At 37.8% G+C, this 17,060-nt stretch overlaps 1 protein-coding gene across 1 annotated transcript in view; it reads left to right on the forward strand.

The window, feature by feature from the left end:
• Window positions 1-2,161, forward strand: part of LOC121429295 (carbohydrate sulfotransferase 15-like) — a 42,159-nt gene extending 39,998 nt beyond the window's left edge. Inside the window, exon 8 of the mRNA XM_041626298.1 lies at window positions 1,694-2,161. Within this exon, the coding sequence (XP_041482232.1) occupies window positions 1,694-1,881 (188 nt within the window). The 3' untranslated portion in view covers window positions 1,882-2,161. The remainder of the gene's footprint in view (window positions 1-1,693) is intronic.
• The last annotated feature ends 14,899 nt before the right edge of the window (window positions 2,162-17,060 follow it).

Genomic DNA, 17,060 nt, shown 5'->3' on the forward strand with positions numbered 1-17,060 from the left:
TGTTAATATTCTTTGTCTCTCTCCCTCTTTATCTATCTAACATCTATCTATCTCTCATCTATCTATCTCTATCTATCCATCTGTCTGTCTTTCTCTCTATCTATATATCTATCTATGTATCTATCTATCTGTTAATTTGTCTATATTCTCTGTCTCTCTCATTCTTTATCTTTCTATCTATCTAACATCTATCTATCTGTCTCTCAAATTCTCTATCTCTCTCCTTCTCTAGCATCTGTCTGTCTTTTTTCTCTCTTTCTCTTTGTCCGTCCATATTTCTATCTAACAACATCTCTCCTTCTCTCTATCTATCTATCCTTCTCTCTCTCATTCTCTCTCTCCCCCTCTATATATCGACCTCTCTGTCTCTCCCCCTCTCTCCCTCTATCCATCCATCTCTTTCTCTCTCTTTCTATCTATCCACCTCTCTCTCTCTCTCTCTTTCTCTATTTCTATCTATCTATCTGTCTATCTTGTCTCTATCTATTTCAGTCTTCTATATCTATCTTTCGGCAGCTGCTATAGTGTATCAATCCATCAAACTTAAATTTGTCTTTCCATTATAAGTATCTGTTTATTTTGATTTTGTCTGTCATTCTATTCATTTAGTTAATAATTCATTTTTAGAAAAAAAAAACTATCATAAACAACGCGACTGCAAAAGCATGTTCGGATTTCACTCCTGACTGCCGCTCTCTCTGTACATGAAGTGGATGCCGAGGAAATCTGTGCTCTGATCAGTAACTGTGCAAATTGCATGCGGTGGTGGACTCGCCTGTGTCGCACGCTGCATGCAACCAGCGACGTGTGTAGACTCTTCACTAGTCGCTTTTGGGCTACTTTTCCGGAAAATGCCTTCGCCAGGGTGTAAAACGGAAACGCGCGGCCCGGCCCTTACCTCACACACCAACCTCGCTCCTGGCTCCTCATTGGTGGAAATGTCGAGGCACGTGACCCCTTCGGTTTCTGGGGCCCGTTGCAGAAAGACTTGCAATCAAACGTAACTCATAAAAACGTGATTTTAAACAAATGGGATGCACTGTTAGTGACTTGCAATGGATTTTTAGTTGTTTTCAAATGCAGCGAGAAAATTCTGTGAAAATATTCAATCCGAATAACGAAATATCTTTTTAGTCACTGGTTCTTGAGCTCAGAATCTATCATGAGCTGATGGTGCCTATATATGACAAGGTTGTGCCCTCGATTAGAGACCGATGTTTGTTAAATAAAATAGTATTCTTTAAGTACTTCACTTCGCCTTTCCTAGGTGGATCTTTATCTGACACACGGTGCAATTAAATAGCAAAATCGAATGAAGGAGCTGTAAACAGGGGACGATGGAATCCCTCTCGCATAGCCTGGCGTAAATCATCGGAGATTTCGATGGGATAGCACCATCACCACTGAACCCAACCAACCAAGGTGAATTTCGCAGGGCCCTGGGAACGATATTTCAACTGGGGGCACTGATATAAATTGGACAACCCCCCAAAAAAAGGGGGGATTTTTGTGTTACATTTATCTATTTGTCACACCTACTAGAATTCCAGGGGGTGATGCCAATGGAGAATAATACACGCAGCACCCCGAGGAAAATCTTGGAGGTGCTTCAGCAACCCCGCTTACGAGGGACAGGCAACTGACAAAGAACAGCTTTGTATATTATATTCTTTCTTTTTTTTCTATTCCTTAGCTGCTCTCACTGAAGAAGAGATCTCGCAGATCACGAGACAAAAGGCTGCGAACGTGAATGTTCGAACGGCCCACCTCACCATGTGGAACAAAACCCGCGATATCCTACAAAACTTCTTCAAGCCTTTTAATCGAAGAATGGCCAAATTTATGGATGATGACAGGTTTCTCCAGTACAACGAATTATGAAAGAGAGTGTGTTCTTCATTTAACTGCAAAAGTATATAATCAGAGATTCCTTGCCAACGTGTTTCATTTTGAATAGAACCTTCGATATTTTACTTCTTGGTATCTGATCAAATCCGCCATGATTGGAGGTGCCGTGGCCGAGTGGTCTAAGGCGCCTGGCTATACATTAAAAGTCCGGGGTTCGATCCTCGGCCGCGGCATCTATGCCCATGAGCAAGGCAATTTCATCTGCAATGCTCTTTTATCCTGCTTTCAAACTATGGAAATGCTTTATGCACTATTGGTAGCTAGGTGTGCACTTGTTTAAAAAAAAAAAAAAAAAATGATATGCAGTCACACCAATTGACGTACAGATGGTGGTGGGGCCACCCCCCCCAAAAAAAAAGAGCGAGAGAGAAGAGGTAAAAGGGTGAAAAATGTTTTTTTTCTAAATATAATTTTTAAATTCTATCACAAATTAGCTTGACCTATTAAAATTTAGAATATTTCCAACACCTTTAAAATAGGGAAAATAGGAAAGAAAAGGAGAGGGCAAAAGGTAATATAGGATATCATATCTAAATATATTGTAAAAATCTATCTCAAAATAAGCTTTTCGTATGAAAAAAAGGGTTAAACACTGTTGCCGGCTCGCTCGCTCGCTCGCTTTTTTTTTCTTCAAAATTTTGTCCTGTATATCATAACTGTTGGCTAATTACGGTACTGGTCACTCAAAGGAAAGCAATACCAGGGCTGGTTTACACAAAGATTAGCGATTAATTGCAAATATGAAAGAATACTTCTGATTGGTTCCTGGGGCCTGTTGCAGAAAGAGTTACGTTTAAACGCAAGTCAAAAAATCAAACGCAAGTCCAAATGCGCGCTGTTGATTGGTTGAAAATTAGAGTTGCGATCGATTGCAACTCTTTCTGCAACGGGCCCCTGGTCTGTATTTTAAACCAAATGCGCATGAAACTATATTCTTATAGGTCAGTCCATTTAAACTTTGTGTTATGGAGTCCAGATCGACTTGGTTATACAACGTAATAGCTTCTTTTAAAAACCAACAGGAAGCTTTGCCAATCTCTTAATTCCTTGTGTAGGCAATATCCGAAATCAACTCTTCAAAATACTGATGCAAAAATACCATTTTACTAAAAAAAAATGTCCATGTAAACCACTATTTTTATATGATAAAATCAATTGCGGATTCCTTGCCAGTATATAACAACATGAAAAAAACATAGAACATGGTGTTGATTTTCTGGTTGTAAAATTGGTTTCACAAAACCAAGTTATTTGGGCAACTATAGCTGCCAACGGCACTGAAAGAGTTAAAAGGTCTGCACAAAGAAGAGAAGGGCACATTTTTCATTCAACTTGATAGCAAGGTCAATTCGGGATTTTGAATCTCAAAACTATCATTTAATAGAAGGCTATGATTCTGCCTATGAAAATATTAGACTTTATTTGGATGTAATTTCATGTCATAAAAATATGGGCTTATGTCGAAAGGGTGGGTGCTGTCGCGTTAGGGTGCGTCAAAGCGAACGCGAAGATTCGTCCAAAGCCCCCCCGGTTTGGCCGAAAAGGTGCGTTGGGAGCGCCACGTCGCGTCGCGCTCACTGGAACGCGCCCTTTCGTCCAAAGCCCCCCCCCCCGGTTTGGACGAAAGGGTGTGTTTAATAATAATGAATAAATAAATACAAATATTTATTAGAAAGCTGAATATAAGGTATTTTGTCAAACATTGCCAATTTGCACGTAAAATAGTGGATTTTCAATCATTTAAAGCATTGACAGTTTGAGGAAAAGAAAGAAAAGTTCAACTAAGAATAATGATAATAATAATAATGATAATAATAATAATAATGATAATAAAATCAGATACCCACCCTTGCAATAAGACACTTGGCGCCAATTTTTCACTCCAAATTCATTTCCATAAATTCACTCTTTGGGGTGAAAATTATTATTATTATCATTATTATAAGTATTATTATTATTATTGTTATTATTTTTATCATTATAAGTATTATTATTATACAAACAACACGCACATATTATTATTATTATCATTATCATTATACACACAACACGCACACATACACAACAGATACATCTCACAAAATATACTGAGGCAGGGTCTCAAGTGTAAAATATAGTAAGGTAGGGTCTGAAGAGTTAAACGTTGTGAATGCTGACCCGACATCAATTTTGGCCTTGCCCTTCCAGGACACATCTGCCGTAAGTTTTATAATTTGGGGGACACCAAATATCTCCAGGTATACGAATGTTTTCCTTTGTAATAAATACACACCTGCAAAGTATAAAATTGAAGGTAAGTTACTTTTTTTTATTTGAAAGAACCTTGAAATCAGTCATAATTTTTACATGTATCAATATTACACCATAAAACATTTCCACCGAAAAATCCTCATGCAGCATGCCGTCATTTTTTTTTTACCTTAAAAAGAATGTTTGTGCCATATGATGATTTATGTTCCTATGCAAATTTCACATATCACTCGTCTTTTTTGTTTGTTCAGCTTTCTTATAAATATTTGTATTTATTTATTCATTATTATTAAACACACCCTTTCGGCCAAACCGGGGGGGCTTTGGACGAATCTTCGCGTTCGCGTTGACGCACCCTAACGCGACAGCACCCATCCTTTCGAAATAAGCCAAAATAGGTGATAGAATTTCACATTACGGCGTTGCTTGTCCCGTCTCTCATGTCTCTTCCTTTGAGAGTCATGATGAAGTGATTTAGGTTGCTATATTAGGTTGCTAAGATATAATTTGTGTAAGGGTAAAAGTGAGATAAGTGCGATAGATATATTAATCTGAAATTTATAAGTAGATGCTGAGTGATTATTGAATTAAATGAGTTATTGTTTTGTAATGCCATGATATTGAAAAAATAAACTCGAAATGAGATTAACCTGGATAGAATGGTTTAGCCGTTGATCAGAACCCATGCAGCGCCAAATGACCATTGCATGCAAAAAATCATGCCGTAATGATTTTGAAAGTTATTGTCATTCCAGATTTGTAAAACATTGCTCTGTATTTTATTAATTGATCTAGAACTGTGTTGATTATGTATACGTAACATGTATAAGTTTTATACAGCCATTAAAGACTTTTTTAATCGATCAATACAAATCGAACTTTGAGTATAATTAGAAAGTGATTAAGCGATTGAATAAGTCACATTGAAGTGAGTAATTGAGTAGGTGAAATATGTTGATTGGGGAGTTGGTGATCAGTGAGTATAGATGAACGGTTATCAATAATCTATTAGCCAGTTAATTGATTATTAAATTGACAAAACATAAGCGAGTGACTGAACGATAAAACGAGTCAGAGAGTATGAGGGATTGGGTGATTAAGTGGTATATTAGATGGTTAATGATTTGATATTGAGTATGAGTGAGTTGATATTGAGTGAGTTAAATAGTACTTGAGTGACTATGCCTGATATTTATTAACTGAGTGGATGTATGAATGAGAGTAGGGGCGGATCCAGGGTTTTCCACAAGGGGGAGGGAGCACATTTGGCCGAGGAAAAAATTTGACAAGCAAAAAAAATTAATTGTGCCTTTCAATGGGGGGGGGGGGGGGGGCGCCAGTGATTGAGAGAGTCGGTAAGTTATGACTTGGATAAATGCATGGTAAAACCGCTGTTTAAAATCTTAAGCACGTCACTCTAACAAATATTGTTTAAGCTTTTTAACACCCGCTGCGTATTGCCATGATTTTAAAACAAACTCACATGACTCACGAAATTTAAGGCACGTAGGATTATTTTTACAAGTTTTTTTCATTCATTATGCACTTGCAAGCAGAACGGCGCTAAATAAAAGAAACCGGGCGATCATCGGGCACGAAAAGAGTGTTTTTTTTTTCAAGACAACTTATCTGATATGAAGAACAGGCATCTATGAGAAGGCAGGGGGCACTCGTTGGCACACAAAACAGGACCTTCTCAGGTGGAAGGGGTACAGAACACGTTCATGGTGGCTCTTTTCTTAGGTAAAAAGGGGGCACCTATAAGAAGGCAAAGGGGCACTTGCTAACGGCATAAAACGGATCCTTCTCAGGTGAAAGGGGCGCACAGGACATGTTCGTGAGGGGCAATTTTCTTGGGAAAAAAGGGGCACTGATTCGAGAAAGGGCACTTACTAGAAGGCAAGGGAGCACTTGCTCAGATATAAAACAAAAGGTTCTTCTTAGGTGAAAGGAGCACAGAACACGTTCGTTAGGGGCAATTATTTCTTGGGTAAAAAGGGGTACTGATATACTAAACAAGTGGAATGCCTCTGGCCGTCTCACCTGCATCACGCGATTCAACATAGCAGCAGTGCTGACTTTGAAAACTACTATAACTCGCACAAGATGTTCAGTGATACTTGGTTACTCTTATTTCCACGTTTTATGAACTAGACCAATACACTTACAGAGATAGGATGGTAATTCAACAAATACCCACAATGTTGCCAAAATTCATTGACCTCACATGACCTTTGACCTTGATCATGTGACCTGAAACTTGCACAGGATATTCAGTGATACTTGATTACTCTTATGTCCAAGTTTCAAAAGTCAGATCAATAAACTTGCAAAGTTATGATGGTAATTCAACAGATACCCCCATTATGGTCAAAGTTCATTGACCTTTGACCTTGGTCATGTGACCTAAAATGCGCACAGGATGTTCAGTGATACTTGATTACTCTTATGTCCAAGTTTTATGAACTAGACCAACATACTTTCAAAGTTATGATGGTAATTCAACAAATACCCCCAATTCGGCCAAAGTTTATTGACCCTAAATGACCTTTGACCTTGATCATGTGACCTGAAACTTGCACAGGATGTTGAGTGATACTTGATTACTATTATGTCCAAGTTTCATGAATCAGATCCAAAAACTTTTAAAGTTTTGATTGTAATTCAATAGATACCCCCAAATCGGCCAAAGTTCATTGACCCCAAATGACCTTTGACCTTGGTCATGTGACGTGAAACTCATGCAGGATGTTTGGTGATACTTGATCAACCTTATGTCCAAGTTTAATGACCTAGGTTCATATATTTCCTAAGTTATGATGACATTTCAAAAACTTAACCTCAGGTTAAGATTTTGATGTTGATTCCCCCAACATGGTCTAAGTTCATTGACCCTAAATGACCTTTGACCTTGGTCATGTGACATGAAACTCTAATAGGATGTTCAGTATTACTTGATTAACCTTATGGCCAAGTTTCTTGAACTAGATCCATATACTATGTTGACGCCGCCGTCGGAAAAGCGGCGCCTATAGTCTCACTCTGCTATGCAGATGAGACAATAATTATGGCAAGTGATAACACATAAAAAGGCTGGGTCCTCCTCAGGTGAAAAGGGCACAGAACACGTCCGTGAGGGGGCATATTTTGGGGAAAACATTTGCACTTATACGGCAAAGCTAGGGCACTTGGCAACATCTAAAACGGTTCCTCTTCCGATGAAAGGGGCACAGTACACATTCGTGAGGGGGATTTTTCTTGCGTAAAAACTGAGGGGCACTTTTTCAGTGCTTCAAAAAGAGTGCGTGTGTGTGTGTGGGGGGGGGGGGGGTACGTGCCCCCGCCCCACCCCGCACTGTCTGGTGACATGTCACTTGCTTCTGCCACATTTGTTCCGGTCCTATAATATCCTAGAAGACATATCCGGTTAGAGTTAAAGAGTTTTTGGTTCAGAAGATTAAGGAATTATAGTTTGAATCTTGGATTTATAGGTTAACGTGCAGATTTTCCATCGGAGCAATTATTGCTGGAGCCAATTATTCTCATGTCGAACTGATGATCTATTGAGTGGGCAAATGATTGAGTGAATGAGTAGACTATGAGTGAGAAGGTATGATTTGGTGCAGGGGAAGATCCACAGGGGTGGGGGGGGGGCAGGGGGCAGACTGCCCCACCTGACGAGTCACAACTCATGCAGGGGACGTATCCCTGACCCACTGACGAGTCACAACTGATCCAGGGGACGTTCCCTCCCCCCTTTGAGAAGCCAAATTAATAATTTGTAATGTAAAAATGCAATGAAAACAGAAATGTGCCCCTTCTTTTTAACCTGAAGACCTTTTTTTTCTTTAACTTTTTTTTGCTTGTCAATTTTTTTTTCTGGTAAAAATTGCTTTTTGGGGAGTTGAAGACGTTTTTTTTCTTGTCTATTTTTTCGCGGACAAAATATCCTTAAAAAAAAATGTGTCCCTTTTTGGAAAATCCTAGGTACGCCAGTGGGCGGATCCAGGATTTTCCAAAGGGGGGGGGACATTTAGACAAATTTGCTTTTCAAGGGGGGGGGGGCGGGCCGGATGTGCCCCCTGGATCCGCCAGTGATTTGGTGTTACTGTATCATAATCATCTTGTATAAGATAATTATTCAAAGTTTTTATTATTATTTATAATGTTCTAGGCCAAGATAAATAGTGAAAATGTATATTATTTCTAAATCATTATATTATGGAATTTCACATGTTATTTTTCATAAATAAAGAAATAATTTCATTAATCACTAATATATGACATTATGAGCTTCATTATTCAGAAATAATGAAGTAATTAATTACAAGTCGGTTGTGGAAGGAACGAGTCAGTATAAACTCATGGTAGCATGCACAAGTATGGAGAAAAAAAAAAAAGAAAAAACACGCCAAACTGTTAAGGCCCCGCGAGCTATACGATGCCCGAAATACAAACATTGCCGTAGCTACGGGGGGGCCTGGGGGGCACGTCCCCCCTGAGATTTGGTGTGCCCCCAGAAAAAAATGGCAGAGCAAAAAAAAAGGGAGAAAGAAAAAAGAAAGATGGAAATGAAGAATAAAGACAGATGAAAAAAAAGAGGAAAATAAGAGGAGGAAGACGAGCGAATTAAAAAAAATCTTTCATGTTACTATATAAAAATTTTGCTTGCGCTTCGCGCCAGAATTGCCTGTTCTATGAAATTCATATCTTGCTCAATGGGCTGATATGGAACAAGTTTTGAAGTCAATAAACCAAACATATTTTTTAGCTGGGATATCGAGCTTTCATTATTTTTTTCATGTACAAATTTAAGTGCTTTATAAATGTCCGTTTTATGGTTGTTAATATCAGAATTTAAAGCTCAGGCTGCGTGGTCGGTTACAGCCCGATAGACCGCGGGTCCGTTAGACCGCGGGTCCGATAGACTGCGGGTCCGATAGACCGCGGGCCCGATAGACCGCGGGTCCGATAGTCCGCGGTGTGTGTAAAATTATGATCAGGATATAGTGAAATCTAATGTCATCAAGAGGTCAAAAGGCATGATACGAGTCCATGGGGTTCTATAACGATGACCCAAAGGACAATCACCCCCTGACATCTACTTCATCGTCGGGGAATGTTATCCCCCCCTGAAATTTACCCTCTAGACGCCATACCGGGCCTCTAAAATGCCATCGACTTGACGGCATGGCGAGATACTTTATCTTGCCATTTTGGTTGATTTGCTCGTCAAATTTTTACCTGTGTCCATCCCAAAATTTCAGGTGGATCCCCCTAAATGTTTTGCCTTCCGCCGCCAATGATTAAGACATGGTAAGATAAAATACCACGCCATGTCTTTACGTTGATGGCATTTTCACAGCTCCGTACTAGGGGTAATTATCTGGAGGGTAATTTCCGGGGGGGGGGGGTAACAGTCCCCGGCGGTAAAAATATGGGGATAATATTTTCCTTGAAGTAGCTGTCAGGGGGTCATTGCCCTTATTGGGTTATTGTTATAGAATCCAGGCACGGCCAGATTTCGTGGGGAGGGAGGGGGGGGGGCGAATTTGACTTGATGTTTGGAGTCCATGTGTACTTTTTGAAAAATGGCGCCCACTCCCTCCCGGCCAGGCTAACTTAAGTGCCTTAAATGGATTTTGAATTATCTCATAATCAAATAAAAAAAAATAAAGACCACTTTTTAATGGGTTCTTGAAAAAAAAATCCATGAATATATAATGTAATGTCAATGGGAGCGCGAAGCACGAGCGATTTGGGGGTTTAAATTTGTTTTATCTTCTCACCAGAGTAGGCCCTACTAGAATATTGTGTGAACGGGAGCTGTAGTTTCTGTACTATTGTTTTAATATACCCTTCAATGATATTAATGAAAAGCTCTTGGGAATACTGCAATCTCGACTAATTCTCCTCCTCAGTGGCGTATTTATTCAGCATGGGTGCACGGGGGGGGGGGGGGCGAGGGCACCAAGATAAAAAAATAAATGAAATGGGGGGGGTAGACGTTAAAGAAAATCTGAGATTTATTTATTCTTAAAAACATATTGAGGTATCTCACAGGGCCTAAATAAATAATGAGAATGCGAAGCGCAATCTGATTTTTTTTTAGATTTTTCCTGTATTTTATCCTGAAAGTCTAAAGTCAGGGGCGGATCCAGCTTCCGCTAATTAGGGGGGGGAGGGGCCATTTTTTCACCCATGTTTTCCCCGATCGGCCGCTCAAAGTTGATCTTTGTTTTGTTTCTTTGAAGGGGTTGTCCCAGTGCCGTAATTAGCCAATAATTTTGAGGGGGCTCGATATGGCGTATCGCATAAAATTAATAAGAAGTTGGCAGTGAGGGAAGCGAGCAAGCAAATATGTTGACATTTTTATTACAAAAATACAAGGTTGTGATAGATTTTGACATAATATTTGGAAAATAATATTATATTTCATCCTAATCCCTTTATTTTTCTCTCTATTTTCTTAGTCTTGATTCTCTCTTTTTTATTGGGGAGGGGAAACGCCCATGTCCTAACAGTCATTTCCTAGATTTACTTTATAAGCAACATACATGTGTAATAATCTCATAAGCCCTATGCAAGCTAAAAATGAAATTTCATGTATTTTGTCCTGAAAATTTAACATCCTGGGCAATGTTTGTGAACCTGAACAGGACGCGTATGTAACTAGATAATTACCACGAGCGCGAAGCGCGAGCAGAAATGTTAAATATTCGTTCTGGCCTGGTCGAAAAGGGACCTGTTAAGGATGTTTTGCAGTTAGCCATTAAGACGATGCACATTTCAACTATTAAATAATGCGAGCGCGAAGCGCGAGCTGAACATTTTTATATACCAACCTATAAAGATGAGATTTCAAATCCCCCGATGGGACATTCGATTTGTTTTTGTCAATCATGAAAAAGGATGGGTAATTTTTGGTATCTTCCTAATATAATAATGCGAGCGCAAAGCGCGACCAGAAAATTTTTGATATTCTGATCTGAAACTAGATAATTTTAGCACGTTTTGAATGAGATCAAGCTTTGTATCTCAAAAAACAAGAGTGCGCGTGTTTTAGAGTTAGACAGAATCCTGGCATTCTCAATACATTTCATTTTTCATCATTTAAAATCAATAATGCGAGCGCAGAGCCCGAGCTGAAAATAGTATTTGAAATTCCGATATGAAAAGGGTCAAATTAAGCACTTTTTTGATAGCACTATATAGATGATGCGAGCGCAAAGCGCGAGATGAAATTTTATTATTATTTTAGCTTAGGATCGAGACATTTTTGGCCTAAAGACATTCTGTCATCAGATAAGAATGATGACTATCTTCTATTTATTTTCCTAAGACTTGTCGATATTTATTTCTGAAAAAGGGACAATTTAGTTACTATATGAATTCATACAAATTTTATTTCATATTTATTAATCTATTAAGCCTAATGAGTGTGTGAAATTTGTTGACAGTGCATGAGGCCTGAAAACTGGATATTTTAAGTATATTTGTAATCATGAATAGGATTCATTGGTTGATATATTTTGGCAAATAATGCGAGCGCAAATCGCGATCCGGAATTTTTTAATGGGGGAATTTAAGTAGTTTGTTATAGAATTAGGTATACATAACTCACCAATCAAATGCGAGCGCACAGTGCTAGCTCATAGGCCTTTATTTTTTTTACAATTGAGACACCAGAAAAGGGATATTTAGATAATCTTATATGAAATCCAAAAAGACAATAGGTAGGCCTACTTGGCAAATATTGCTAGCGCACAAAATGTTGCAAATGTTGATTCACACCACAAAACGGACATTTTCCAGAGCACTTAACAAACATAAAATAGTAAATCAAACATAATAATGAAAGATCGATGTCCGAGCTGAATGATGTTTTGTATATTGATATAAAAACTTGATATTTTAAATTACATATCAGCCTATTTACCAAGATATGTATCTCATCGAACAGGCAATGCGAGCACGATGCGCGAGCAAAACTTTAATATAGTGACATTAAATATTTTCAAAAATAGTTTTCCAAGTCTTCTCCTGACTATATTTTATTTACTCGTCTTCCTCCTTTTATGTTTCGTCTTCTTTTCCCCCTTTTCTACCCTTTCCCCCCCGTTTTTCCCAATTTATTTGCTCTGGGGAGGGGGGTCCCGGGACCCCTGGATCCGCTTATATTAGTAGTTGTTATGATGAACACGATGCATATCTATTAAGAAATGAATGCGAGCACGAAGCGCTAGCTCAAAACTTTTATGATGAAATGAAAAATACATTTTCAGTTGTCAGGTTAGAATATAAAATATTTTCAGCTTGTGCTTCTCGTTCGCATAAAAAAACTGTGAGGTAGGGATGCGTATATAATAACTAAACAATTCATTGATGCCAGCGCGAAGCGCGAGCTCAATGTATTATATACTGACTCAAGAAGGACTATTTTAAGGTATAATTCCTATTCTAATTGCTTTTCCCTTTTCTTTTCCTTTTTTTCTGTTTCTTATCCCTTTTTACGCCACCATGGGGGGAGGGCAAAATCTTTGCCCCTTGGGTCGGCCTATGTATGTTGACTTGAAAAACACATGTGGGATTGATGCAGAGGATGCATACCTCATTACTCAAATATTGCGAGCGCGTAGCTGAATTTGAGCTGGGGGTGCATGGGGGAGGGTGAGGCAGTTCCCCCTCATCCCCCCATGGATCCGCGTCTGATAGAACCCCATGGTCTCGTATCATTTGACCTTTGGACCTCTCGATGACATTTGATAAATAAAGAGAGCGGGGGGGGGGGGGGAGAATATGGTTTACCAAAATCATGTCAGTTATGCTTATATGTTCAGAATGCATATTAATGCCTTCGACGTTCCCTCAGGTACATGGAGAAACCATTCTCATTTTTGTTTCGTACACTTGACATGTATTAAATTTTCTTGCATATTATACAGTTGTTTTTTCCCGCCATCTTTCAGTTTTAATCCTTCACGCTTATACCTTTTATGACAACGGCTTGGTCCAATTGAGTAGAGTCCTAAATTCAGATAAAATTCCATTCTTTGATCTTTCAACATATTTACCACTTTGTTAAAAGATGATTGATTCGGCTTCTTATGTATTCACCTTATACTTCTCAAATATTTTAAACAATTCGCCATAGAAGATAGCTCCATGGTTACACTGTAAAGGGTTTTGTTTATTGTACACGCATTGTAGTATTTCAATTTGCATGCCACATCAACAGTTCTCACCAAATAAGGCGTGGAATTTATGCACTGGTGGTCATTTCCCGCCCTTCACGTTATTGTCGATAACAAGCATATGAGAAAACATTATGCATTGACTTGGATCATGCAAATCCCCCTCTCTCTCTCAGCCTATTTAATGGCATTACATTTACGTATTCTGCATTTCTGCGATCATCATTCTGCACTACGCAAGTCTACCTTTTCTGGAAGCGCGCGTTGACTATACATGCCTGTATAATGTATCGGTCAGTTATGTACAAAAGAAAGAAAGGAAAAAAAAATCAGTATAGCATCCTTTTATCTTTTATCAACTGACGTGTATTGACTAATGCAATTGTTGTTATAACAACCATTCTTTGAGCCAATTATAAAGGAAGAGAGAAAGAGGGGTGGCGGACCACTCCCTCACACTATCATGACTATAGAATGTATATTGATGTCAGTGACGTTCTATTCAGGTACATGTAGTAACCATTAAATGTAAATCTCGTCCTTGACATGTATTTAAATTACTTCTATGTAGATTTTTTCCCGCCAATTTTATTATTGATTCCAAAATGCAATACCCTTTGTTTGACAACGGCTTAATCTCTTTATTTAATTAGGCAGAGTCCTAACTTAGAATACGATTTCATTCTTTAACTTTTCCAACTATCTTAAAGAACTTGTTAAGAAAGAAAGCGATTATATAGCTTATTGTATTCACTTCATTCCTTTGCCCACATCCACAGGTTCCGCTTAACACAAGGCGTGGATTTTATGCACCACTGGTCATTTCCCGCCTATTACATTGTTCATGAACTTTTATTGGTCGATGTATAGCATGAATGAACCAAACGCACCTTGTCTACACCACTCCCTCACACTATCATGACTATAGAATGTATATTGATGTCAGTGACGTCCTATTCAGGTACATGTAGTAACCATTAAATGTAAATCTCGTCCTTGACATGTATTTAAATTACTTCTATGTAGATTTTTTCCCGCCAATTTTATTATTGATTCCAAAATGCAATACCCTTTTTTTGACAACGGCTTAATCTCTTTATTTAATTAGGCAGAGTCCTAACTTAGAATACGATTTCATTCTTTAACTTTTCCAACTATCTTAAAGAACTTGTTAAGAAAGAAAGCGATTATATAGCTTATTGTATTCACTTCATTCCTTTGCCCACATCCACAGGTTCCGCTTAACACAAGGCGTGGATTTTATGCACCACTGGTCATTTCCCGCCTATTACATTGTTCATGAACTTTTATTGGTCGATGTATAGCATGAATGAACCAAACGCACCTTGTCTACACCAATCAGAATTCCACCCCCCCCCACTCTTTCTCTCTTTCTACAGCGGCAAATCATGACGTACAATGTGTTTTTTATATAACAGTAACAACCTGTATGCAAATATCCATACTAGTTTGTACATACACGTGTACTATAAGAATGCATACTTCAACTTAGATATCTGGCTTTTTGTTCATAAAACACCCTATTATATTTAACTTAGAGGCGGACGTTGATCCATACAACAGCCTTTCAAATCTTTTCTAAATGAAGAAAAGGGAAGAGAGAGTGGGGGAAGGAAGACAATACCTTTAGGTTAATCACTAGAGATTGTGTTGATTATGCTTACACAATGTATAATAGTTTTCGCCTCGTCTTCTCAGCCACATGATGAATCTTAGATTGTGTTGGTCTTTTATTTTGAATTCACCATAGTTTGTTTTTTTTCCCGCCACTTTTCCAACAATCACTAGGCCGTATACACACATTTTTGGTCCCCCAACTACATGCTTATTATCTTCATACAATTTAGAAAAATCCCTAATTGGATCCCATCTCATTCTTTTGGATATTTTAAGCGGTCTGTCAGAAAAAGAACCATTATTCTATTTTTGAACTGTGAATGGTTGGATTCTAGTACTTTCTTGAACTCTCTTTACTTCCAAATTGATTCAAAGCTCATTTCCAGTCTCCCTCATTTATTTATTCCTCATGGCTACAGACTTAGACCAGTCTCGGTATTTTCCAGACTGAAAAGTGTGTGTGGTTTTAATGTATTGATCCAATGTATACATTATGTAAAAGGGTCTTTTTTTGTTTTGTTTTGTTACATGCTCAGAAGTCAATTTTGTTGGGCTTCCTGTTATGATTCATGGTTCTGTTTTGTAAATATTGTCTTCTTCCAATCTCCCGTTGTAAACTCTTAAGTTTTTTTTATTTGCTGAAATTTTTTATCAATTGTATCTTTAGGGTGGTCGGGCTGTGCTCTACTGCCCAACCATCATTGACCAAGATGGGTCTTACTCTTTTTGCATTAGTATATTATGTTCTTGTTAATGATACACTAGCACCACTTTCACACATGAATACACCTCAACACACACACTCACGCACATGCACCACTTGCACACTTGCAGTTGACCTCTCTCCAAACCTCCGGTACTTTACATTTATACGTCCCCCTGTTTGAGTCACATACTTTTACTCCAGATATTTTCATTGAGAACCCACAAGATAGCAAATATTACACTCCCCAAGAATTTAACAACGAATTTAATATTACTCCAGATAATCTCTCTCTTTTACATGCAAACATAAGAAGTCTAAATAGAAACTTTGAATATTTAGTTAACCTATTACACTCATTAAATAATACTCAGTTTTCAGTCATCGGTTTAAGCGAAACATGGCTACATGAAAATTCCCCTGACATGTTTAATATACCTAATTATAAATTAATAAGGGCAGACCGAAAGGAAAGAAGAGGAGGAGGAGTTGCTTTTTACATTTCACAAAATCTCAAATTTAAGATTCGTTCTGAAGTTAAATTATTGCATGCAGAGTCGTTGTTTATAGAGATTGAAAATTCTAATTCAAAAAATATCATCATAGGATTAATTTATAGACCCCCTGATACAAATATCGATCGTTTCCACGATGAACTAGAGTATTTTCTGCATGAAATAGGGAATGAAAACAAACATTTTTTTATGCTTGGTGATTTCAATATTAACTTCTTACCCTCATCTTACAATAATAATTCATCCGATTTCATGAAATTGTTATACTCGTTTGGCTGTATTTCTATTATTAATAAACCCACAAGGATTAACCTGAATTCATCAACTCAGATTGATAACATATTTTCAAATGTTCATAATAACAAAATCATAGGAGGGATTTTATATTCTGAAGTTTCGGACCACCTGCCTATTTTTTTAACTTGTGAATGTAAACTCTCTTACCCTAAATCAAACAAGGAATATACTTATCGTAAAGAATCTAAACAAAATATAGAATTACTGAAGCAAGACCTAGTTTTGGAAGAATGGGATGATGTTTATAATGAAGTAAATCCCAATATTGCATACAATAACTTCAATAATACATTAAAACATTATTATGAAAAGAATATCCCAATAGGTAAAGTAAAAAATCAACGTAACAAACCCCAAAATCCTTGGATAACGAAAGGTTTACTGAAATCCATACAGACACGTAATCGCCTATATAAATATCACTTACGCAATCCAACTGATGATTCTTTAAAAAAATACAAAATATATCGTAATAAACTAACAAAATTAATTCGATTATCCCGAAAATTGCATTTTGCTAATAAAATAAATGATGCCAATGGAAATACAAATACA

Source organism: Lytechinus variegatus, chromosome 15 (genome assembly GCF_018143015.1).
Source record: "Lytechinus variegatus isolate NC3 chromosome 15, Lvar_3.0, whole genome shotgun sequence".
NCBI classification, from domain to species: Eukaryota; Metazoa; Echinodermata; class Echinoidea; order Temnopleuroida; family Toxopneustidae; genus Lytechinus; species Lytechinus variegatus.